This window comes from Clarias gariepinus, chromosome 22, assembly GCF_024256425.1.
Source record: "Clarias gariepinus isolate MV-2021 ecotype Netherlands chromosome 22, CGAR_prim_01v2, whole genome shotgun sequence".
Lineage (NCBI taxonomy): Eukaryota > Metazoa > Chordata > Actinopteri > Siluriformes > Clariidae > Clarias > Clarias gariepinus.
In genome coordinates, this window is record NC_071121.1 from 918,307 (window position 1) to 943,602 (window position 25,296).

Sequence of the window (25,296 nt, forward strand, 5' to 3'; positions counted from 1 at the left end):
CGTAAACAGAATGAGAACATGGATCCATCATGCCTTGTTACCACTGTGCAGGCTGGTGGTGGTGGTGTAATGGTGTGGGGGATGTTTTCTTGGCACACTTTAGGCCCCTTAGTGCCAATTGGGCATGGTTTAAATGCCACGGGCTACCTGAGCATTGTTTCTGACCATGTCCATCCCTTTATGACCACCATGTACCCATCCTCTGATGGCTACTTCCAGCAGGATAATGCACCATGTCACAAAGCTCGAATCATTTCTAATTGGTTTCTTGAACATGACAATGAGTTCACTGTACTAAAACAGCCCCCACAGTCACCAGATCTCAACCCAATAGAGCATCTTTGGGATGTGGTGGAACGGGAGCTTCGTGCCCTGGATGTGCATCCCACAAATCTCCATCAACTGCAAGATGCTGTCCTATCAGTATGGGCCAACATTTCCAAAGAATGCTTTTAGCACCTTGTTGAATCAATGCCACGTAGAATTAAGGCAGTTCTGAAGGCGAAAGGGGGTCAAACACTGTATTAGTGTGGTGTTCATAATAATCCTTTAGGTGAGTGTGTAAATATATATATATATATATATATATATATATATATATATATATATATATATAACTTTTTAAAATCTGTTTGTTTTTATTTTTTGACCTGATTCTGACCCTATTTGTCATGCGAGTAAAGCACTCTTTGAATCTTTGACTTTCTCTCTCTTTATACACACACACTTTTCTATCCTACGATTTATATCTTGATTTTCCTATTTTTTTATCTCTTTCTGCATGGCCCAGGTTTCCTTGCCGCCCTCATACACACTCTTTGTTCCAAGACTCCTCCATGACGGCTGCATTTCACATAATATTGCGTGTGTTTTGTTGTATTCTCTCTTAATCAGGTGTGTTATCTCCTGAGTGTTCTTATGAATATAAATAGTGATACAGTGGTTTGTGTGTGATTAAACTCGATGCAAATATCCTCGTTTTCTCTGTCCTGTGTATAAATAATATTAATGCCCTTAGGGGCGTAATAGTGGGGGTGGGTGGGGGTGGGACTGACTATCCAGGACCCCTTAGACACGAGCTCATTTAAGTCAGGAAGGGAAAGTAAGAGATATGGATCCAGAAGGGAAGAGCCCCTCAATGAGACCGCTTATGTACAGGGCCCAGAGTTCTGTGCGATGCCCCCTGCTGCCCTACGTGGAGCTGATGGAGAGCATGTAGGTGGTTTGGCTGGTGGGTAAGACTTTTTGGGGGTGAATATTTGTTTAATTTTACCACTGAGGCAGAAGGCGTGTAGGGTAAGGTGTATGGTTAGTGTTAGACACAATGGCCGGGCATGCGCAGTGGGTTCTCGTGTGCGTGTACGCACAGAACCAATGCCCTTATTTTCAGGATCTGAAGTTGGCAGCCCGGTGTTAGTCAGGTTTGCTATCAGATGTTGACGAGGATCAGATCGCAGTGAATAAACTAACATGGAAAAAAACACAACACAGGGAATTATCATGGAGGAATGGTGAGTGATATGTTGCTCCAACATGGACGATGGATTACTGGTGATCCCCGATTTCAGTGTGAATTCTATTAACACTTCCTGATGGGTGTGTGTCATGATGCAGATGTGAACGAGTGTTTGAGCAGTCCGTGCGGTCACCTTTGTGTTAACGTCTATGGCTCGTACCAGTGCTACTGCAGACCGGGCTACTACATCCGTGAGGACGCACACACCTGTGAAGGTAATCGCTCATCTTCACACACACAAAAGTCAACTTTTATTTTATTTCACAAATCAGCAAATTTCAGATCCTCATTGCTTGTATACTTATGTATATAATAACATATGTACTAGTTTAAAAGTTTTTTTGACCCGGGTTGGAGGATGGGGCCTCTGTGGGTCAGGTTTGTTTCACGGTGCATCCCATTGGACGTGACTGGATTGTGATCTGCGGAGTTTAGAGGCGGGGTGGAGAGGCTCGGGCTCTTTGCCTGCTGTGCCCCGTGCCCGGTGGTCTGTGGTGCACTGGGTGTTCTGGTGTCCGTCTATAACATCCAGTGCTGACTTTTTTTCAGTGCTGCGTTGAAATTTCTATTGGATCAAACCAGATGTGTGTGCCTTCGATCCCCCTGGGCATGGGTGAGCCTCAGGTGCCCTGGGGTATAACTCATAATCAGTGTTGTTCAGGTCACCTGTCAGTGGTCATAACTGTTTGTGATAAAGTTCCACTTGCAATATAAAGAATGCATTACAAATTATGGCTTAAGTGGCGATGTTCTGTGTTCTGAATGTGAACTGACCTGAATTAGATCTAAACCTGTTCAGGCTGAAGTTAATTCCACTTAATCAAAACTGAATCAGATTAAATCACATCACTGTTTAGACTGAATCAAGTTGGAAAGAAATTAGATTAAAAAAAAAAGATTTAAGAGGCTTTTATTAAATATTACCTGCAGTGAATAACACGGTTCAGCTGCAACAAGTTATTTAACGACATGTCCAAGGTGCCAGGATTATTCGGTCTAATAGTTCCCTAAATAAGTGGTTCAGGGAGAATGAGACCTCATTATTATACTGTACATGGGGTCCAGACCGTAACCCCATTGAGAATCTTTGGGATGTGTTGGAGACGACTTTACACAGCGGCTCGACTCTCACATCATCAATACAAAATTAAATGCAACTCTGGACTGAAGTAAATTTTGTGACGTTGCATAAACTTGCAATAAAGTCGGTGTAATGGAATATTAGAGTGTGTGACTTTCTTTCTTTGGCCGGGTGTACAGTAATTATCTCACAATCAGGAAAGGGAGATTTTTTTAAACCAATACTTTTTCCCCAATATCAATATTATACCAAACTTTATTTTCCCATTATTGTTTCTAAAGAAATAAAGATCTGTTATCTTAAATCTCTTGTTCTGTTTATCGTTATCTCTCCTGGGATTTGCTAACTTTCCCTCCTCAGTGTGTTGGCTCTAACCCTCTGATCTGCAGGATGAGAATAAGTGACGTGCTGTAAGTGTCTGACTCTGGTTTTCCTCCACATTCCACCGCTCTACAGATATTGATGAATGTTCTCAGAGCATCGGTCATCTCTGCGCCTACAAGTGTGTGAACACCCCGGGGAGTTACGACTGCGCCTGTCCCGAACACGGATACAGCATGTCTCCGAACCGACGCTCCTGCCACGGTACCGGATTCTTTACAGAGAATGGAATGTGTTCAGCCTGCGATTGTTATCTCAGAGGGCATTTAGGCTCAGATGAGTCAGGACTATTCCTAATCACCAGGAACTGAAACGGTCCAAAGTAAATCAGATTTAAAATGAATCAGGTCTAAACTGAATCCATTGGACTCTTTAAGTTAAAATAATTAAAACATGTATTTGTAATCATGTTCTGTAATAATATTTTTCATCTACGTTCATCTTAACTGTTGCTGCTGATTCTGAGTTTAAAGCCGTGTTTGTTGGTGTGTGTGTCTCAGACGTAGACGAGTGTACGGTCGGAGCTCATAACTGTACAGCAGAGCAAACATGCTACAACCTTCACGGTGGATTTCGCTGTCTGTCCTTCACCTGTCCAACAAACTACCGCCGAGTATCTGACACGTAAGACACACAAACACACACACACACACACACACACACACACACACAGTAGAGAGGACAGGTTAATTACCAGGTTTCTGACATCTCCAGGACTTACACACTTCTCTGTGGTTTCTTGGTAACATGACAAGCAGAAAGATTTGACTTTTTATCTCTTGTTAACTTTGAGAGAGAATAAAGAGAGGCTGGTGAGGGGACGCCAGTGTGTAGCTGCTGTAACATAAGTGACAACAGGACCGAACCCGTGCCACAGACATTACACAACATTGTGTAATGTAACTTCTTACTTGTAACTGCTAAAGAACTACAATGTCTGATTCGTAAAATAAATCTTAAAACCTTTTTTTTTTTTGCCAAATTGCTATAGAAATAAACTTATAAATAATAATAATAAATAAACATATAATAAACACACACACACACACACACACACAGTGTTTTATTCCTTATGTACAGTAGAATCAGCATCGCTACTCGATTATTACTGAAACAATTATTTAAGAATGCAAGGATTATAACATTTCCTTTAAAAGCAATTGTATGCAAATACAGTAGTTTTTTTTTTCTATAGCAGTAACAAATTCTCTAAAGTTAAATTATACCATAACCATAACCTGTATTTGTGAGTGTTTATTTTTGTACTTTTTACAATTCAGCTGCAGTTTATAAGTGAAGAATCACTATCCACACTGTCTTTCGCTGTTTTCTCTCGGGCAGACGCTGTGAGCGAGTCAGCTGCATGAACATCGCCGAGTGCCAGAACTTGCCGCTGAGGATCACGTACTACCAGCTCAGCTTCCAGACCAACATCATCGTCCCGGCGCTGGTCTTCCGCATGGGTCCGTCTCCCGCCTTCTCCGGCGACAACGTCATCATCAGCATCAGAAACGGCAACGAGGGCGGCTACTTCAGCCCCAGGAAGCTCAACGCCTACACCGGCGCCATCTACCTGCAGCGCCAGCTCCCGCAGCCGCGCGACTTCCTGCTCGATGTAGAGATGAAGCTGTGGAGGCAGGGCACCTTCACCACCTTCCTCGCCCGGATCTACGTCTTCATCACGGCTAACGTCATCGGCTAACGCTGGAATCGTACGCTGCTCACACTCCTGACGTTCACTATTCACACCTAGTCCAAGGGTTCATTATTATTAATATTATTATTATGATAAAAACTTGGATTTTATTGCCATAAATTCTGCTATATTAAAGTTGTAAATTCACAACCAGCTACTTAACAAAGTTTATCTGTTTCTAAAGTACGTAAAGTTATTGTAGGAAAATGAGTTAAAAGTAATCACGTGTACAATCACACAATCGTTCTGCTTCGCAAATCCAGTCAAACTTTGTTAATTAAATGATCACAAGCACAATACAAATACTTACTTAAATAAAAAATAAATAAATTACGCTTTTACAATGTTCACACTGCATGAAGTGGGCGGAGCCAAGTGTATCATTGTGAGGACCAGAGTGGGCGGAGTTGAAATAAAAAGACCCGTGCTACGACCTGTAGCTCTGAACTAAGGAGTTAATTTATAGCAGTCGTGATGTGTTTGTTATTGTTAAAGTTAGAGCTTTAATAACTGTCCAATAACGATAAAAGGATGTCGTATAATTATTACGTTGACATTAAAATTCTGAGTTCTGACTTCTGTAGCGCACGATCACATGACCATATTATCACACGGCGCTAGTTCCAGCGCTAACAAGGTTTTAACTTATTCTAAAATAACACACCTGACCTCGAACATCTCTTTATAATTACAGTTAATGTCATGAAATGTCCTACCGGTCTCACTTTATTCTCTCTCTTAACGTTAACAAGACAAAATAAACCTTTCAGCTGGTCATGTGACCGAGAAACCACAAAGCGTTGTAAACTCTGGCTGTTACACAGCGCTGACACTGGAGACTCCTTCCACGTATGTTACACACACACACACACACACACATTCCTCCAAAATATTTACTAATATAAACCTGCTGCTGTTAAAGAGAATTAATCAACACCTTCTGACCAATCAGAGCGCAGCACTCAGCAGCTGCTTGGGGTAACTATTGAGTTACTGAACAAATCTTAACAATTTGGTTTCTATTTGCTGTTTTTCTTCTTATTCCAATTTAAAAGTCCTAATCAAAGACAGCTTGAATAAACAGAAATGTAAATGTTTATGTGCCATTAAATAATTATCTGCAACTTTTTATTTCCATGTGGCTGTTTTTACTACAGCATTTTTTTATTGCGCTGTTTAAAAAACATAAATAAATAAAAAGTTTAAAATAATGTACTTTGTGTGTACTTTGTAATGTCTAACTATGGACCTTTAGATATTTTTCCATAATAATTAATACATTTGTTATCCGAAAGTCATGAGAGAGAACACTGTGTTATTTCAAATATTTAAGAAACGTGGAGTTTGTAATGTTTAAATAAAATTAAATAAATATTTTTAACTGTAATAATCATATCAATTCAAGAAAAAAGTATTAAATTCACAATATTATAATATTATGATTACAATAAATGCTAGCCACGCCCACTTGATGCTTGCCCCGCCCCTTAAAAACTTGACTCACAACACTGACCCTGTACGTAACTGGTTCTGGTTCTATATGTTTTTTGCCTTTTATTTAAAGGAGTGAACTGCTGTGAAGCTCTCGGACTTTGGGGTGAATGTGCTGGGGCGTCCACTCAGGGGAAGATTGGCAATCTGTCTCACTTGTGAATAATCTGTCTCACTGTATACTCCAAATTGTTTAAAAATGGTTTAATAATGATTTCCACATCGATTCACAGCAACAATTGTTTCTCTCAGAACACTGCTTATGTCTTTTACTACTGGCGTTGTGTTCACACACACCTGAACGCTCCAGACCAGTAAACTGCCAAAACGTCTGCTTTTATAGACGTCTGCACACCTGCTGACGATCAGTTAATCAGAGGCTGATGATTAGCAGAACGCGGCTGCAACCTTCGCCTCTTAGTAGTAAGGGGGTACTTAGTATTGCACACTTTTTTTTTGCGTCTTTTGGCTTTTTTTTTGTTAAGTAATTTAAGGCACTGTGAAAAAAATCAGGTTTTGTTGGTCTGAGGTTATTCAGATATATCAGGTATTTTGCAGATTTTTTAACTAAGGTACATTTTTTCCTTTGCGCTACACACTTGGACACACATGCTGCGGCCTGTAATCACATGTGATATGAGAGCACATCATACACCAGGAATAACTGGAGCTGAATTACACACTCACAGCAAAGTCAAAGTGACTCTAACGACTCGGTTTAATTTCCTTAACCACAAACATTTCCTCTAAGAAATTAGGTGTGTCTTCGAGCTCCGGCCTCAAAGCGAGAGAGAGAGAGAGAGAGAGAGAGAGACCGCAGAGGAATTTGCCCGAGAGGTTTGTTGGGTGTGATGTGTAAAGATGGCGGTAAAATAAGACTCCCTGCGTGTTTTATTCCTCCTGCAGGATTCTGAGCTCACAGACGCGAACACGGAGGAACAGCTGAATTACTGCTGCTTCAGTTCAGACTGCTGTGATCTGTTCAGCATCATTAGAGACAGGGTTTAAATAATTTAGTCTGATCTTGGAGTCTGTACTTTATTAATAAATCATCATCCAATGTGCAGAATTCAACCACAGACTGTTTATAAATATGACCTTTAACCTTGGATTCATAAACCTGCACTTGAATATTTAAATGGTTTCATTTCATATCATAAAAATCTCAATGTTCATAATTGATCATCAAAAGCAAAGCAGATCAATTGTAATTCTCCAAATTGTAATTATGTCCAAATGTTAAAGTTTTTGTGATTATACTTGAAACTGAAACTAAATCTTTTGTTTGATAATGGGCCAGAGCTTACTAAGATGATGAGAAATTAATAATTATAATCCTAAAGGCTTAAGTGCAAAAGTTTGTGCCCGCTTTTTTATTTTATTTTTCTAAATTTTTTTTCTGAAAAACCTAAAAACTGAATCCCTGTATTGATTTTCTGGCTTTTTATTGACAAACTCAAGAATGTAAATCCTTTTCAACATGCCAGTTTACTAGAATTTGTGCCTCATTGTAAGTTTAATACTTTAAAAGTATTTTATAAATATCCTCATGAGAACCCATAATGCTTTGCGGTACGTTAGTGTCCATGTGAAAGAACCATGTTCCCCAAACGAGTACCGTGTCCCATGTAGAACTCGATAAGAGAAATCTGGGGAAAAGTTAACAACAGGTATGAACAGGGACCCGCCTCTAACTCCACCCCTTTTTCACCCCTAACTCCGCCCTTGAAGCTGCTCCTAATAATAATAATAATGTATTAATGTATACAAAATAAATAATCAGTTGTACACTTATTACACACTTATTAACATATAATTCTGATTAGAATGTATGTATATATCAGTAATTATGATAATTTATTAATAAATGTTTTAAAATTAATATATAATAATATATCATACAGAAAAAAAGAATAATATATCATACTATTTTAATGTGTAGTCGTAGTAGTAATATTTATATAATAATAAAATTGTCATTTTTAAATGTTATTTATTTAATATCTATATTTAATAATATTAAATATGTTTTATTTTAAATTATATGAATCAGTTCATTTAACTATCTAAGGACACTAAGTTCCACGTTTCACTGGTAAATATTGGCACCCCTGTACCCCATCCAACACCACTAATGGGCGGAGTCACATGTCCACCTTCATAATGTCTAATTTAATCACTTTCACATTCTCAATCAACCTCAGATCAGATCAGAGTATAAATTACAGTGCAGACCTGTGAGCGTACACCCGGACCTATTCACCTCTCTCTCTCTCTCTCTCTCTCTCTCTCAGTGAGCTAAGAAACGATGTTCGAGCTCTGAATGATCGTTTGAGGTGAAAGTCGAGTTTAAGAAAAAGTGAATTTTGCAAGACGTAACAGGCACGCAGGTCTTTCATGGATGTCTGCATACCTCAGTGACCGCAGTCTAACTATCACTTTCTTCTTTTCTTTATTTTTCTCCTTTTTTCTTTCCTTTTTTTCTTCTTCTTGCCACCACCCCCTTGTTCTCCCTCAGGCTCTGCAGGAATATCCTGTGTAGTCCTCCCAAAAAAGGCAGGCGGTGGGTTTGTTTGTTTGTGTTTACCCCAGAGCGACGTCTTTAGAGAAGCTCTGACACGTGACGGCTTTGATGCGTTCTCCTTCCAGTGATAAGAGAAGAGCAGAAAGAACGTTTAGTGAGAAGTGTCTCGTAATGGGGCCCTTCTAAGGTTTTGATGTTTATAGGTGTGAGGCGATGATGTGATCAGCGCCGTGTGGTTTATTTTTAAAGTTCGTCCTCGTTATGTGAAGCAAAGCAAATTAAAGGTGAGATGAGGAGATTTCACGTGAGTCAGAGAGCAGCATGTGGCTGTGTGAGTTTAAATAATAATAATAATAATAATAATAATAATAATGATGATAATAATAATAATAATAATAATAATAATAATAATGATGATAATAATAATAATAATAATAATGATGATAATAATAATAATAATAATAATAATAATAATAATGATGATAATGATAATAATAATAATAAAATAATAAAATAATTTTAAAAGTCACCCCGATTACATTTTATTACAAGAGCTTCTTACAGTACGTGAATGATCACACGGTTCTGTTCACACTTACAGCACGTGGCTTTATTTGTCACACGCAATCACGTCACTCAAGTGTTTGTTTGAATTCATCCGGAATTCCAGGGCATGTCATGATGAAATACACTTTCATTTTTCATTTTCAATACGCACATGTGACTCATATCATCTCACGTAAAAAAAAATATCTGATTAGATACAGAGGAAAGAGTTCTTCAGGCGTTCCTTACTGGATCATTGAATAAATAAGGCTTCATGACTGAGAAACTCTCAGCTTTAGAGCGGCTCATGTAGAACATTAACAGGTTCCTTTAGAAGGACGTCTGAAGATCCTTAATCTCAGTATTATATTTAAAATAAACATTGCAAAACCCTAAAAAATATATAATTTGTACTATTAATAAACATTTAGATTTTAATTAAATTGTGCTTTTTTTATGCTGATATTTTAGATTTTTGTTTTGTTCATGTTTTACAGGCAATGTGTTGTAGCTAACAGCAGGGGGCGTTGCACTTATATGCAGCCTTCTCTTCATATTTCTTTCTTTTTTATTTTTGAATTTTAGTTAAAATAATTTAAAAAAATCTAAAGTGTTTGGTTTTCCCTCAAATTAAAGATAAAAAATATTTAAAAACAGGGAAAATGGGAAATAACTGGAAGGGTAATAAACTGTAGCTTTCAGGTTAAATTATTATTATTATTATTATTATTGCAGAACTGTCTAAAAAACATCTTTTGTGTTTTGTGGCTTTTGTATATGTATCATATTTTGCTTGTGTGTGTGTCAGTGTGTGTGTGTCAGTGTGTGATTACCATGGATTGCTTATAATTTCCTTGCTCTACGAACACTTAATAATAAGTCAAAGAACAAATGTTCAACTCCATGATTAAATGTTCATATAAAATGTGTCCTCTTGCAGGAAATCTCTAATTTTATTCATCTTTTGATTTTTTTTAAATCAGAGGCTGTAAATGAGCAGTGCGGTCATGTAGTGCGGTGTGCAGTGGTGTGTGGAAACCAGAAGAATTTCAGGAAAGTGTGAAATAACCAGAACAACTTCTTTCCATGTTGGAAATCTGGAGAGATAAAAGTCACTTTGCAAACATTTTTTTCATCGTGCAAACCTGCAGACGTGTCCGTCACATCACATAGTTGTGTTTCTTAACTGTTTATTTAATGTCAGTGTTTAACACCTGCCCTTAGACAGATTTTTTTCTATACAATAAAACTTTAATAAATTTCTCACCATTGTAACACACTGAAATATATTACAGATACAGGGGATTAAGATTAAAGGGAAAAACACTGCAATACACCTTTAATCTGACTGCATCTTACTGACATACAGAATTAACCTTGTTTCTGTTCTGTATAAATTATACCTTTATTACCCAAAGTACACAACGCAGACCTTCCAGGTGTGTGTAGTATATTCCCTGTGCATGTGTGTGTGTGTGTGTGTGTGTGTGTGTGTGGTATCCTGTGTATAATCACTCCCTGGGCCCTATTTGCTAAAATGAGGTCAGGATTGAGGTATTACTTCTGGCTGAGGTGAAAGTAAAAAAAAAAAAAAAACCTGAAGATAAAAAGAGCAGGAAAATGACGCGTGATGAATGCCATCATTGTTTCCTGCTGCTTTGCGGTTTCACATCATGAACCTCTCGGAATGCAGCCGCATCAGTGTTTCGGTTCCGTCTTCTCGCCCGTCCGCGCCCTTTTCTTGTGCACTCACCTGTATCCATCTCTCCAGAGACTGCACGCCTCCCATCACTCCGTCTGCACGCCGTTCTTTCCCCCGACTGCTGACCCCGGGTCTGCTCACACCCGCTCCTGTCACACACACACCGGGGCGCGCGCGCCTCTCACGGACTGCTCTGAGATCAGTGTATAGGGGACGTTTGGATTGAAGGCGATGATAAGAAAGCTGCGAGTCTCTGTGTTCGTGTCTTTCACAGCCAGCCGCCGTGAGTCAACAGTGTAAGAAGCCTCGTTTTGTCACTCTCACCTGTTATCTCGTAGCGCTGAGATTTCTGAGATCGTTATCACAGTGAAAAGGAGAACCGAACAGCATGGGAACTGTGATGGCGCTGACTTATCTGATAATACACACACACACACACACACACACACACAGAGGTACAGTGAAGAAAGAAGTGATGATAACTCTCTGTTATGAGACTTGGGCGAGAGATGAGTTCAGGATTCTGATTCAGTGAAAATCTGAATAAAATCTATAACAAGAAACATTGTTTGGTTAAAATCAGAGTCAGAAAGAGAGTCAAATCAAATCACAGTAGGGTATGAATCAGTAACAGTCAGTGTCAAATTTAGATTTTCAATCATCAAAATTATAGTCAGGTTCAAAATCAAAATGATTAGAGGGTCACAGTAAGGTCAGAGTCAGAATTAGATCATCTTTATTTACCAAATAAGAACATTTAGCATATGCATGAGCCAGTCAGAGTCGGAGTCAGAGTCGATTCCATAAAATGAATCGCACAACGATAAGAACAATGACTCAAGTCACAATCAGAGTCTGAAACTGAGGGAGGGATAGAATTAGAGTCAGAATCCAAATCACATTCATAAAATCACAAAATGTTCAGAATCAGAGTCGGAATCAGAGTCAGAATAAAATTCATAACTAAGCACAGTAGGAGTAAGAGTCAGAATCAAACACAATCACTGTTTGGTCAGAATCAGAGTCAGAAGGAAATCCATAAAAAAGAATCACAGTAGGATTAGAGTCAGAATCAAATATAATTAGAATCTGAATCAGAGACAGTGTCAAAGTCAGAGTCTTTAAATTAATTAAGATTAAATTATATAAGAGTCAGTGTCAGAACATTATTATGACTCTTCACACTCATCCTGGACATTCATGGACACTTACGCTTTAATAAGACACATTTTATGCATATTTGCACAAAATGTCATTTTTTCATTTTTTTTCTTTATTTACACAAAATTTCTATATTTTACACTAAATTTCTAACTTTTTTCTATATTTTCTGTATTTTGCTATATGTACACAATGTCCTTATTTCTACAGAATATATATTTTTTTTATCCTAGTTAAATTTATTTTCTATTGTATTTCTTTTTTTTCATATTTATTTTTTATCTATGAGCTTTTATTTTTAAGGTCACCGGCGCTCGTGTAAGCATTTTACTGCATATCGTACCGTGTATGACTGTGTATGTGACAAATAAAATTTGAATTTGAGAACAAATTTATAGGGAAAATCACTGCAGGGTAAAAACATCAGAGTCAGTGTTAAATTTTAATTTACTTTCATCAGAATTTAAGTCAGAGTCAGAAACATCATTAGAAGGGTGACAGTAGAGTCAGAGTCAGAGTCAGGTCAGAGTCAGGTCTTTATTCACCAAACGTTGTAGGTTCAAATCATCACAGGAGCTACAGCATTCAGCACACAGGTGGCCACACACACACACACACACACACACACACGTGTGCCGGACCACGTGACTGTACCATGTGACTAAAGGCTAACGGTAGGTGTAACGTGTTAAACATGAAAGAGTCGGTTATTAAGGACACACCGAGCCGTCCTGAGCTTCATTCAGATTAAAACATCAAGGCCGAGGACTTTACACGTCTGTTCCTCAGTCTGAGCCATCAAACATCCCACGTTATAAAGGGATCAGACTTCACACCATGTTGCATCACTCGGCCCAGTGCAAAAGTTTGTGCATCCTCAGACAAAAGTAATAAGATAAAGTTAAACATCTTTTTCTTTATTACAAGCAGCAAATTTGAAGTAGTGCATCTTAAAAAAAATTTAAATGAAAAATGAATATTATATCTTACATTTATTTTATAATTAAAATGCAACTTATTAAAAATAAAAGTAACTTTTTGTTGTATGTGATTTTGGCTCTACCTACATTTATTATTATTTTTTTTTACATTTTGAATTATCATCTTAATTCTTTTTTCTTTTCTCGTAAATAATTACTAACTTAAATAAAAACAGATCCTTTTTGTTTATAATAAATATTTGGTACTAAAATTAAGCGAACATACAGATTAAATGTACTAATATTCATTTAATATTTAGCTACTAAAATAAAAACAAAGGTAATTTTTTTTTTATTCATTAAACAAGTATAAAAATTATGAAATAAAAGTACTGATCTTTTATCTAAAAATAGGTACGAAAAGGTAAATTTTAGTGAATACAAATGCATTTTTCTTTTAAAATAAGAAACATTATATAATAAATATTAGGTTAGAAATAAAGTGCTCCTGTTTTCTTTATTTATCTCATTTATCTTTCTTTATCCTATATTCAGGGTCGTGGGGGGCGGAGCCTATCCCAGGAGGCTGAGGGCATGAGACAGGATACACCCTGGACAGGGTGCCAATCCATCTCAGGACACACAAACAAACACACACTCACACACTCATTCACACACTACGTGCAATTTGGGAACGCCAATTAGCCTAAACTGCATATCTTTGGACTGTGGGAGGAAACCGGAGAACCCGGAGGAAACCCACCAAGCACAGGGAGAACATGCAAACTCAATGCACACAGAGACGGGAATTGAGCCTGGCCCAAAATGTAATAACCAAAATCGAAAAATATTTATTTAAAGCATTAAATGATTTAAATGATTTTCCCTCATCCATATAAACTCAAAGACTGACGTATTGATGTATCTTAAGGACAAACTGATAAAACCATAAATGTGTTTTTTTTGTATATATCTAGAAATCCTATTTTTGTAAGGTTGCTTTGTTAAAAGCCACATGCAAATAAAATAGAATTGTATAGAATTAAACAGAGCTGCAGGTGTGAAGTTGCATTTCTAGTGTCTTTAAATTTGCTGTAATTTGTTCAAACGTCATGTGGAAGTTGTTAACTCCAGCATCCTGCGTCTGACAAAACGGGTTATTATTACCGAGTGAATATTTGGACATGTGTGCGTGTGAGCGTGTGAGTGTGTGAGTGTGTGTGGGATACCCACGGGGCACTCGTGTGTATTATGGCTGAGATTTAGCCTGACAGGTTGACAATCACGTGGTGGAGGTAATTTCTGCGCCCTGCCCGTGACAACACAAGAAAGAGAGAAAGCGTGGGCAAGAAAAGTGCAGGAGGTCTATTCAGTCGAAAATAAGAACACAGTTCAGGAAGAGCACGTCCTGCGTAGCACGCTAACGCGCTAACACGCTAACACGCTAACACAAGCTCGGCCTGCTCGACTGCCACCTCAGCACCGAGAACAACAAAAAAACACATGACAAAAGAGCTGTCACTTCTTTGTGCGGCTTAAAGGTTCCTGAAATTAAACGCTGAACCTGCGCCCGTCGTCTGCCGAGGAGGAAAAGCAGTGAATTTTACCTGCAGCTTTCTCATTTCATGTGGCTTCTGAAGCGCTTTTCAGCGTCAGTAATTTAGCTAAGCCTCGCAAATCTGTAGACATTTGCTGTCTTAGTGCGAGTACAGGAACACACAGGCAGCACAAAGCCTGGAATATTTCTTATTAAAGAAAAAAGAAAAAGAACCACAGCAACACACACACACACACACACACACACACTGCACTCAAAGAAATGATGATTTTACCAACCGTTACAATCTTTTATTTATTAAATGATATCACGTCTCTTCTCAGTTACACTAAATGTCGAGGAACGTCAGCAACACCAGCGAGTTCACTAACGAGTCTCACTTACTCCAAGGACACTCCCTTACCTGCTTCTCTTCATTTCTCCCACTTGAACTTAGTCAGAGAAAAAAAAACCCTGCAGCTTGTCATCTTTAGTTACAGAGAGACCACAACCTGCTCCGTCCTTCACAGCTTCACCTCTGACTGTTACACAGCGCTGACACTGGAGACTCCTTCCGTAAATGTTACTGTACCAAAAGAATCTTCACCATATTAATGAGGTTTCAGTAGAGAGACGTCTGTACAGTACATGGTCCAGTGAGCGAACTGTAGAAATCTCTCAGAAAGAGTTCAGGAGAGGAAACATCAAATCAGCTCAGGTGACTAACAAACATCAATAACTGGGTAAAAGCAATACAATGAAGATTTAACAGCTAAGTTAAAATAAGTTGAAATAATTAAATTTGGGTTGGGTCGGGTAGAATCGCACAGCATTACATGAGGTGGGAAATGAAATAATACACATACACATAATCACGTGGCTTTATTAGTGTTTTCGGCTGTTTCTACATGTAACTAAATGTTAATAAAAATAATAATAATAATAATAATAATAATAATAATAATATGCTCATTTTGAGAGTTATACAGTTTTGCGACGTTATTCCCATATTCCCGTTAGTGATAAAATTTACTCTTTATAAAAGTAATGATGACTTTTGTTCTACCTGACATATTCACAAAACCCAAATACAGTTTGAAGTCCGAAGTCTCCCCGTTAACACAAATCTTCTATATAATCGTTTTTTTTTTATCATTATTGACTTGTGCTGTGGTGCTTGAGTTTTAAGGGTTTTAAATTGCATGTTTAGATAGTTTAAGCAGCATGCCAGGTGATTGTATTCAGGTGTGTGTAGGTGTGTGTGTGTGTATGTGGGAGAGAAACTGGGTTGGTTTAGTTCTAGGAAGTTTAAATGTTTAATTAGCGGCCATGTTTGTAGGCCGCTGTGCTTGCTTGGAGCTTCTGTTTCATTGACCATGATCCCAATCCCACCCCAAATCCCACAGGAGTGCCTCTTTAATGTTCAGGAGTGCCTTCTCAGCCGTGGGGTTACATCAGAGCCACTAGACCGCCTTCTTGAGCAGGTCCTAGGAGCGGTCCATGAGGCATCTCTCTGTACTGATGATGTATTCCAGGTAGGAGATCTGGGAGATCTGGGAGATTCTAGGGATTAAAGGAGTTCAGATTCTTTAATGTTCACATTATGATGTTATGGATCTTCTATGGGTGTCGAGTAGCCGGTGCAGAATTCTTCACATCTGAAAAGACATTATCAGAGCTACTGTACAGGTGAACTAGCGCACGCAGATAATTTAGTTGGGAGTCGAGCTTCTCTTGTGCTAGAGTAAACCTCAGTCAGACACAGGACTCGGCAGAGGCGCTCTGAACATGCTCAACAGTTCCTTCAGGTGTCGTCTGCCTTCAGATGACATCATAACCATGAGGGATAGAATGCATCTCATTTCTACAAAAAGTAAAGCATGCAGCACGTACAAAACATACCAAGCTGTAAAGGTGTCCATGCTTTCACTGCTTTATATGATACCGGTTTGCCACTAGATAACTTCGGTGCGTTCCAATCGGCCTGAAGGACCCTGCCAAGTACACTTCACAGGGTGTTCGGCCATGTTAAGTGTGATTTCAAACCGCAGGGAGCGAAAATGTTCAGTTCAAAGGGAACAATGGGTCTTCATTTTACCGGAAAAGGGTAAATTTTTAATTAATTATTATTATTAATCAATAATTTATTTACAAGTTATACACATTTTAGTAATTATGTTATAATGTTATATACCATTATAGTTATAATGGTATCAGTTTCAATAAATATTCTATATTTATTGTCTGTAGTGTGAAATTTCCACAGCAGCAGCCACAGATATCCGAGGTGCTTATGTTACCATGGTAACGCACAGAGAACGTGATGTCTGCGCTGGTGACTTCACAGAGTTTTACGAGTTTTGTCGAGGGAAGTTTCCTTTACAGATACTCACTGCAAACGGAGCAGGGTGTGAAGTGCACTTCGGAATGGAACGCAGCCCTTGTTTGTTGACTGCTTTGTAAATCTGTTTGGAAAAGTTTACATCCCTTCTGAACACAATAAAAGACTCTTCTGTTACTGTGTGATCGTTTTATAAGCAGTCTTTTGCATAATAGGTCAAGTGATAACGATGCTAACAAGCTGAAATGGAGCATATGGCCACCTGTGTTTCTGAAGTCAGACAGATTTTGGTCAATAAATCGTTCCCTAGTCAGTCGTGTCTCCTGGGAGGAGGACAGTAGTCCAAGTCGAGATATAACCAAAGCTCCATTTACCTTTTTTGACCTCCTGGATAAAAAACAGCAGATCGTCTCATTCAGCTCGGGTGTAGAAGTGAACAGCGATCTCACCATACACCAGCTCTTCACAGCATCGGTACACTATTGTGCACTGAGCCAGGATAAGCTGAGGATAAGCCCATTGGACGAGAGATGAACTTTTACCACCATCTGATATTCACATCCATATGTGCAGCCACTTCACTGCTATTCAGGTTTTTTCTTTACATTTCTCATATTTATTCTTTAAATCCCTGTTCATGTTATTACAGTTTACACTGCTGACTGTTGTATGTTTGCACTCTACTGCCACTTTAATTCCACTCAAGTCTACTACTTACACACACTACATCGTTTACACCCCACTGCACTAGAACCGCGCACTCTTACACTCTTCATTCACAGCTACTTACTCTGTTTCATTTAATACGACGTCCAAAATTATCTGCACTAAAGTTATTTATACTGCACGACGATAATTGCTGGCCATCACTCACTACTGCATATAAACTGTAAATACTCAGGATTGCACTATTCATAACTGTTGCACATGTTGTATATAATAACCTCCCTCATTTCACTCTCCATAACAATTTTGCACACATGTATATAACCTATATCGTATATAAACGATATCATAATCACGGTGTACAATATCATCCTTCATTGCATCCATCTATTATCATTTATTGTATACAGTATAACTCCTTCTGTGTGTACTGTTTACATATATAAATTATTTAGCACTGGGACAAATGCACTCCTGGTTAGATGCTGACTATCGTATCTAATCTATATTAAAACTTCTGTTGGCACTGCTGTGTAGGTGTAACTGCAGTGGAAGCAAAAATGGATGCTTTACTTTTGATTTGCACAAAAGAAGAGCAGAAGAAGTGTGTATGGATGTACAGTATAGAGAAGGTGAAAAAGAATCATTACTGGTGACGAGACACAGATTCATCACTACAAGCCTGAGAGTAAACGGCAGAGTGTGGAACCGAAACATCATCGACCGAGAAAAAGTTCAAAAGCCGACCATCAGCTGGAAAATCCATCAACGCTTAGAGTTTTCTGGGATTCTAAAGGGCCAGAAGTATTGGAACATTATCAGGAAAAAGGTTCAACATCCAACAGTGCTCGTTACAGTGAGACGCTTAGTGAAGAGCTGAAGACTAAAATTTGGATTAAACACAAAAATCGATATATCATGTGACTATGTACATCCGCACATTTCTGCCCACACTGATGACTTTGAGGTGGTAAAGCGTCCTCGCTACAGTCCTGATCTCACTCCATCAGACTTTAATCTGTTTGATTCCTCTAAAAGTGAAGACACTGAATGTAAAGAAATCCTACAGCCAGAGTGTGGATAATTTTCGACTCACCCTCACCCTCTTCCAAGTGGTATTTGTCTTATTTGTCTATTGTTTGGTCTGTGCCATAACAGGTCAAACAGAAATATAATACTAGAAAGCTGAAATACAAACCATATTTAGAGATACAACTACATACATGTTTAAAGTAAATGAGAACAACTGATTTTCTCTTTTCTTTTCTGACCCAGGTAATGAAATCTCCAAATGTACCTATGTTCCAGAACATTCTAGGTAGATTCAGTGTCCAGTAGCCAGATATATAGGGACAACTCGGTCTTAAGATCGGTCTTACGATCACTTTATGATGGTTATTCTTGTCTTGAAATGGATTACATTTTCCTTCATGAAGGTTTCTAGGAGACAAAACGACTTTATGCACTACTACAAACATGGGGGAGGACCGTATGTCTGGGGCCGGAGACATTTAATAAATCAAAAACTAAAATCCCACCCCTAAATATTTGTGTTCATTTTTGTATAACTTTAATATAAATACATGTAAATCTTGATTCATGTTTGGTTTTTATTTCGTTCTTATGCAAATGAAAATGCATTAAATTAATTACATTTATTATCCATAAAAGCAAAGTAAAAGAAAATATATATAAGCAAAGTAATAATTGCCATTCTCTACACTTTAAGATTGGCAATTATAATAATACGCTCTATCCAGGAACAACATTTTTGCTACATAGTGTAATAATAGTAATAATAAAAAAAAAAAAAAAACATAGGAACACTAAAAGCTCATCAGCGTTTGTCCTCCATTAGCAGATGCCGAGCTTATAATTACGTGTTCGTCTCGGGCGCGGAAATGAGGCGCCTGAACGGATTTCTGAACACGCTGTACATATAAACAAACCCATTCAGCATCTTAAATCTGTTTGGAAAAGATTACATCCCTTCTGAACACAATAAAAGACTCTTCTGTTACTGTGTGATCGTTTTATAAGCAGCGTGTTAGTGCAAGGCAGGTAATAAGACTGCACTGGATGCTTTTACTTTTGCTCCCATAAAGGAACATACAAGACTAAAAAAAAAAATGTTATTTTCTCTTTACTAGAAGCTAAAAAATCTCTAAATGACAATCATTAAGAAAAAATATTTTTTGTAATATTCCAAAAAAAAACTTGCATAAAAAAACTTTAAACTAAATAAAGATAAAGAAACTTTAATATCTAAACAGTAAGCAAAACTTTTTCCATTGCCACTGATAAAGTTCTATCATTATGAGAAATTTAAGATTAACCTCACATACCTACATACGCACACCTGCTACAGGTACAGTATCATTAATATTAAGAAACGTAATCAAAACCTGCTAATGTACAGACACAAATGTTCTTATTACCTCAAGCTAACTTTATAACAGTACATACATTCCAGTTTAAAGTGATTCATAGCATATCAGCTAGCATGGCTGACTCGAATTAGACATTTTGTAAAGGATGTAATTTCATGGCTTAATATAATTATAACTGATGAGTTACATAAAATGTCATAAATGTAAAATATAGCAAGGGAGACTAAAACTGTCTTTTTTTGTACCATGCTGTAAACAAGCATTTTACTGCATATCGTACTGTGTATGACTGTGTATGTGACAATTAAAATTTTAATTTGAGTTTATTTCTGACATTTTAAATTGGAATTAACTCACTTTTGGAGCCCCTAGTGGTTATTCGAGGAACTGTATGATTTGGAACTCGTTTATCAGGATTTGAGGTTGCTCCTTGAGGAACGCTTTGTGTACGAACTGATTTCCAGGTTTGATGACATAAGCAGAACGTACCGTGAGAAAGTAATTTTCCTTAAATGCAGGTCTAACTTTAGTGAATAAAAGAATATATAAAGCAAGAGATTCTTAAAAGGAAATGAGAATTTATTTCCTGATGCTAAATTCTACCTTGTTTCACCAGTGAAAGCAAGTATAGCACGAATCCATAAGCTAATGCTAACTAACAGCTTTATTTCCTTATTTCTCCAACGTTGGCCTGCATGTTAATACCCCTGCTGCGCTAATCGCCAGCTGTCCCAACACAAACACAAAGCATACGCAGCATTAGATAGATTCACTGGTGTGTGTATTAGCTCTCGCTCATGGCTAAACTTTGTTAACATTTGTTAGGAATTTAGATCTGAAGCTGTTTGATGCTAAAAACTCGCTGTACGACTTTTTACAAATCTCTGATTATAGAGGAAGGCAGCGCTCTGAATGCAGGGACAGGTATTTACTTTGGCTCGGTGCTTATCTCCACGTGTTTTGCTGGATGTGTGGGTGGCCGCGAGCACCTCGCCGCTTTCATGTGAGCGCTCTCGGCTCCACGTGATGCTTTGAGGTTTGATGCGAGGTCGCTGATTATCACTGTGTTGCTGTGTGTTGTCGTAAAACATAAAACAGGCAGCGTAACCATCGTATTATACGCTCTGTGTTTGTGCCTTTGGTGCCGTGATGATATCGCAGGTGGTGTTTAAGAGCCGGCGCTGAAGCTGCACCTGGATTTACCTGCAGCGCTCATTTCACTGAGGTGTAATCTTATTCTCCAGTCAATTTACAGATTTATGAACTGCTATAAACACATTGCGTCATTTTTAGATAATTTCATTTAACAACATGACCGATTTCTCACAACCACGTAACCGTGGCAACGCTCTCACCGGTCCTAGCTACTACTGGAAGCTAGCTTGAGCTCTATTATCAGTAATGCAAGAAAAATTAAAAAGTTGGTGGAGCATCAAAGGCAGAAAATCAAGAACATTTCCTGTCACATCGCTGTGAGCTTTCTAAAAAATAAACACTCTATGTTTTTATTAAAATAGTGGTAATTAAATATTGTCCATTAAACAGGTCAGAAATATTAAATTCACTCAGTAACACGACAGGTTTTTGCCCTACATGTGTTTTTGCTTTCCTGCTGAGCTGCAACCTGATTGGTCAGAAGTTTTAAAAAAGCATGTGATGCTTTTTTTATGAATATAATTTTTTTTTGACTTTTGAAAAATGCTTAATTTCAAGGAGATTATAAAATGGATTTACCTTGAGTAAACAATTAATAAATTGCCCCTGTTATGCAAAATTTACTTTTTAGTGATGTTTAGACATTCATACAGGTGTGTGTGTGTGTGTGTGTGTGTGTTTATAATTATTCTACCATCATCACTCAGTGAAGTTTGGCCCATAATCTGTTAACTACTAATACCCCTATCTCACCTACTAATACCCCTATCTCACCTACTAATAGCCCATCTCACCTACTAATACCCCATCTCACCTACTAATACCCCCATCTCACCTATTGATACCCCCATCTCACCTACTAATACCCCCATCTCACCTACTGATACCCCCATCTCACCTATTGATACCCCCATCTCACCTACTAATACCCCCATCTCACATACTGATACCCCTATCTCACCTACTAATACCCCTATCTCACCTACTAATACCCCCATCTCACCTACTAATACCCCTATCTCACCTACTAATACCTCTATCTCACCTACTGATACCCCTATCCCACCTACTAATACCCCTATCTCACCCACTAATACCCCTATTTACCTACTAATACCCCCATCTCACCTACCAATAGCCCTATCTCACCTACTAATACCTCTATCTCACCTACTGATACCCCTATCCCACCTACTAATACCCCTATCTCACCCACTAATACCCCTATTTACCTACTAATACCCCCTATCTCAGCTACTAATACCCCTATCTCACCTACTAATACCCCTATCTCACCTACTGATACCCCTATCTCACCTACTAATACCCCCATCTCACCTACTAATACCCCTATCTCACCTACTGATACCCCTATCTCACCTACTGATACCCCATCTCACCTACTAATACCCCTATCTCACCTACTAATACCCCTATCTCACCTACTAATACCCCTATCTCACCTACTAATACCCCCATCTCACCTACTAATACCCCTATCTCACCTACTAATCCCCCTATCTCACCTACTTATACCCCATCTCACCTACTAATACCCCTATCTAACCTACTAATCCCCCTATCTCACCTACTAATACCCCCATCTCACCTACTAATCCCCCTATCTCACCTACTAATACCCCCATCTCACCTACTAATACCCCTATCTTACCTACTAATACCCCTATCTCACCTACTAATACCGCTCTCACCTACTGATACCCCTATCTCACCTACTAATACCCCCATCTCACCTACTAATCCCCCTATCTCACCTACTAATCCCCCTATCTCACCTACTTATACCCCATCTCACCTACTAATACCCCTATCTCACCTACTAATACCCCTATCTAACCTACTAATCCCCCTATCTCACCTACTAATACCCCCATCTCACCTACCAATCCCCCTATCTCACCTACTAATACCCCCATCTCACCTACTAATACCCCTATCTTACCTACTAATACCCCTATCTCACCTACTAATACCCCTATCTCACCTACTGATACCCCCATCTCACCTACTAATACCCCATCTTACCTACTGATACCCCTATCTCACCTACGTGGTTCCGCGCGGTGGCCGTAAGAGTTTTGGCGCTGTGATTAGGTTTCCATTTTTCAGCGCGTCGGTCCTCGCATAGTCAAACCGCACAGGTGAGACAGGGGTATAACAGCAGGAATAACAGGGGGGTGGGTTATTGGGGGCGGGGCTTGTAAGACGACTCTCACACACACAATAACGGATTGGGAATGACTGCTGTCTGACTCACGAATTGCATAAATTGTCTGAATAATGAATGACATTTTTGAAAATATAACTAAATAACTGAGTACTTACATAGCGACCTAACACGATTACTCGTTACATCAAATACGTCATCCAAGGACTCTAACGCGTTAGTTTGAAACATCTTACACCCGACATTGCTCACTAGCAATAATAAGCTAGCTCACTCATTCCCGGCTGGTTTTATGTACACTAGGTTCAGGTTATTTTACGCGTTAAGTGAAAAGACAAGCATTAGCTTTATAAACTAAATCAGATCAGGTGTGTATTTAAAACAAAATACATCACTTAGCAGAATTTAACCATGTGTTTTTGGTGGCGTCTAAAGTTTGAAAAGTATTTGGTTGCTGTTTTTAGCTCTCTCTCTAGCTCGTGTTAGCTAAGTCTAACTACCTGCTAGTAGAAAAGATGCACTTAAACACTTAAAGTTCAATTTCTGCACCTTTTTTAGTAACAATAGCAAATTAGACGTTTTTACTTTTTAGAAAAATTTACTTTTAAATAGAATCACAATATAAAGCACTTATTAACAAATACTTCGTACCATTGTTGGTTACATGGTAAGTAATATGTCACCATGAAAACAAAGACAGAGACGTTTGTCTATCTGGGACTGCTGTCCCCCATCGTGGACATGTTGTGGTTGTTGACGTATTTAATACGTGCAGATTTAAATGTGTCGAGGTTACACACGTCTGATAAAGAACTGTGCGGTTAGAAAGCAGAGGTGTTGGAGCGATGGCGTGTCAGTTCACATGTCAGCTCACATAACTCCGCAGCCGCTTCTCCGCTCACTGGCCTTCGGGGACTAAAGCAATTTTTCAAATAATTGGAGCAAACCTGCCTGACTGGCTCGCTTTCATACACACACACACACACACACACACACTGTCTCACTGTGTAACAAAGTTGAAACATGACCTTAGGTGCAGAAACGCAGTTGTTTATGAGTTTGTCGCACATCACACACTGTTAGTGAGAGAGGCTTCCTAAATACCACAATATCCACATTGTAACTACACCATATCCACATCAGGTCTACACCGTGTCCGTATCATATCTATTCCATATCCTCATCGTATCTACACCATAATTGCATTGCATATGCATAGTAGCCGCATTTATGCCTGTATCCACATCGCTACCATACCTGCATTGTATCTACACCGTATCTGCGTCACATCTGCGCCATATCTGCATTATATCTAGACCGTACCCGCATCGTATCTTCGCAATTTCTGCATCGTATCTATGGCGTATCCGCATTGTATCCATTTACATTTACATTTATCCAGAGCGACTTACAATAATTTTTTTTTTTTATCTCATTACACATCTGAGCAGTTGAGGGTTAAGGGCCGCGCTCAAGAGCCCAACAGCGGCAACTTGGTGGTTGTGGGGTTTGAACCTGGGATCTTCCGAACCGTAGTCCAATGACTTAACCACTGAGCTACCCCTGGCCCCACCGTATCCACGCCGTAACCACATCATACAGTATGTAAACCCTATCTGCATTGTATCTACACCGTATTGTATCTATGCAGTATCCGCGTGGCATCTACGGCGTATCCACATCGTACTGTATCTACGGCGTATCCACATTGTATCTACACCGCATCAGCATCATATCTACACCGCATCCGCAGATCATATCTGTGTTTTTTTTCAGTGATCGTGTCATCAGGTGTATAATTAATAATCAGTATGTGTTTTTTACCTTTTACATAGTATGCACCTACACTTTTTGGAATATTTTTATTATCAATTTTTTTTGTATAATCTACAGTATGTGGTATAAATACAGCTGTTCTGTTAGAGAACATTAGTGAACAAAAGCATTTTGAAGCCCAAGGAAGACACCAGACAGGTCAGGGATAAAGATGTGAAGAAGTTT

General features: G+C 38.6%; 1 protein-coding gene across 1 annotated transcript in view; it reads left to right on the plus strand.

Annotated features, from left to right (window-relative positions):
- LOC128510474 (fibulin-2-like) overlaps positions 1-5,883 on the plus strand; it is a 43,905-nt gene extending 38,022 nt beyond the window's left edge. The window contains exons 13-16 of the mRNA XM_053482789.1: positions 1,615-1,731; positions 3,054-3,182; positions 3,479-3,602; positions 4,320-5,883. Coding sequence (XP_053338764.1) covers positions 1,615-1,731; positions 3,054-3,182; positions 3,479-3,602; positions 4,320-4,680 — 731 coding nt within the window. The 3' untranslated portion in view covers positions 4,681-5,883. The remainder of the gene's footprint in view (positions 1-1,614; positions 1,732-3,053; positions 3,183-3,478; positions 3,603-4,319) is intronic.
- Positions 5,884-25,296: the final 19,413 nt, after the last annotated feature.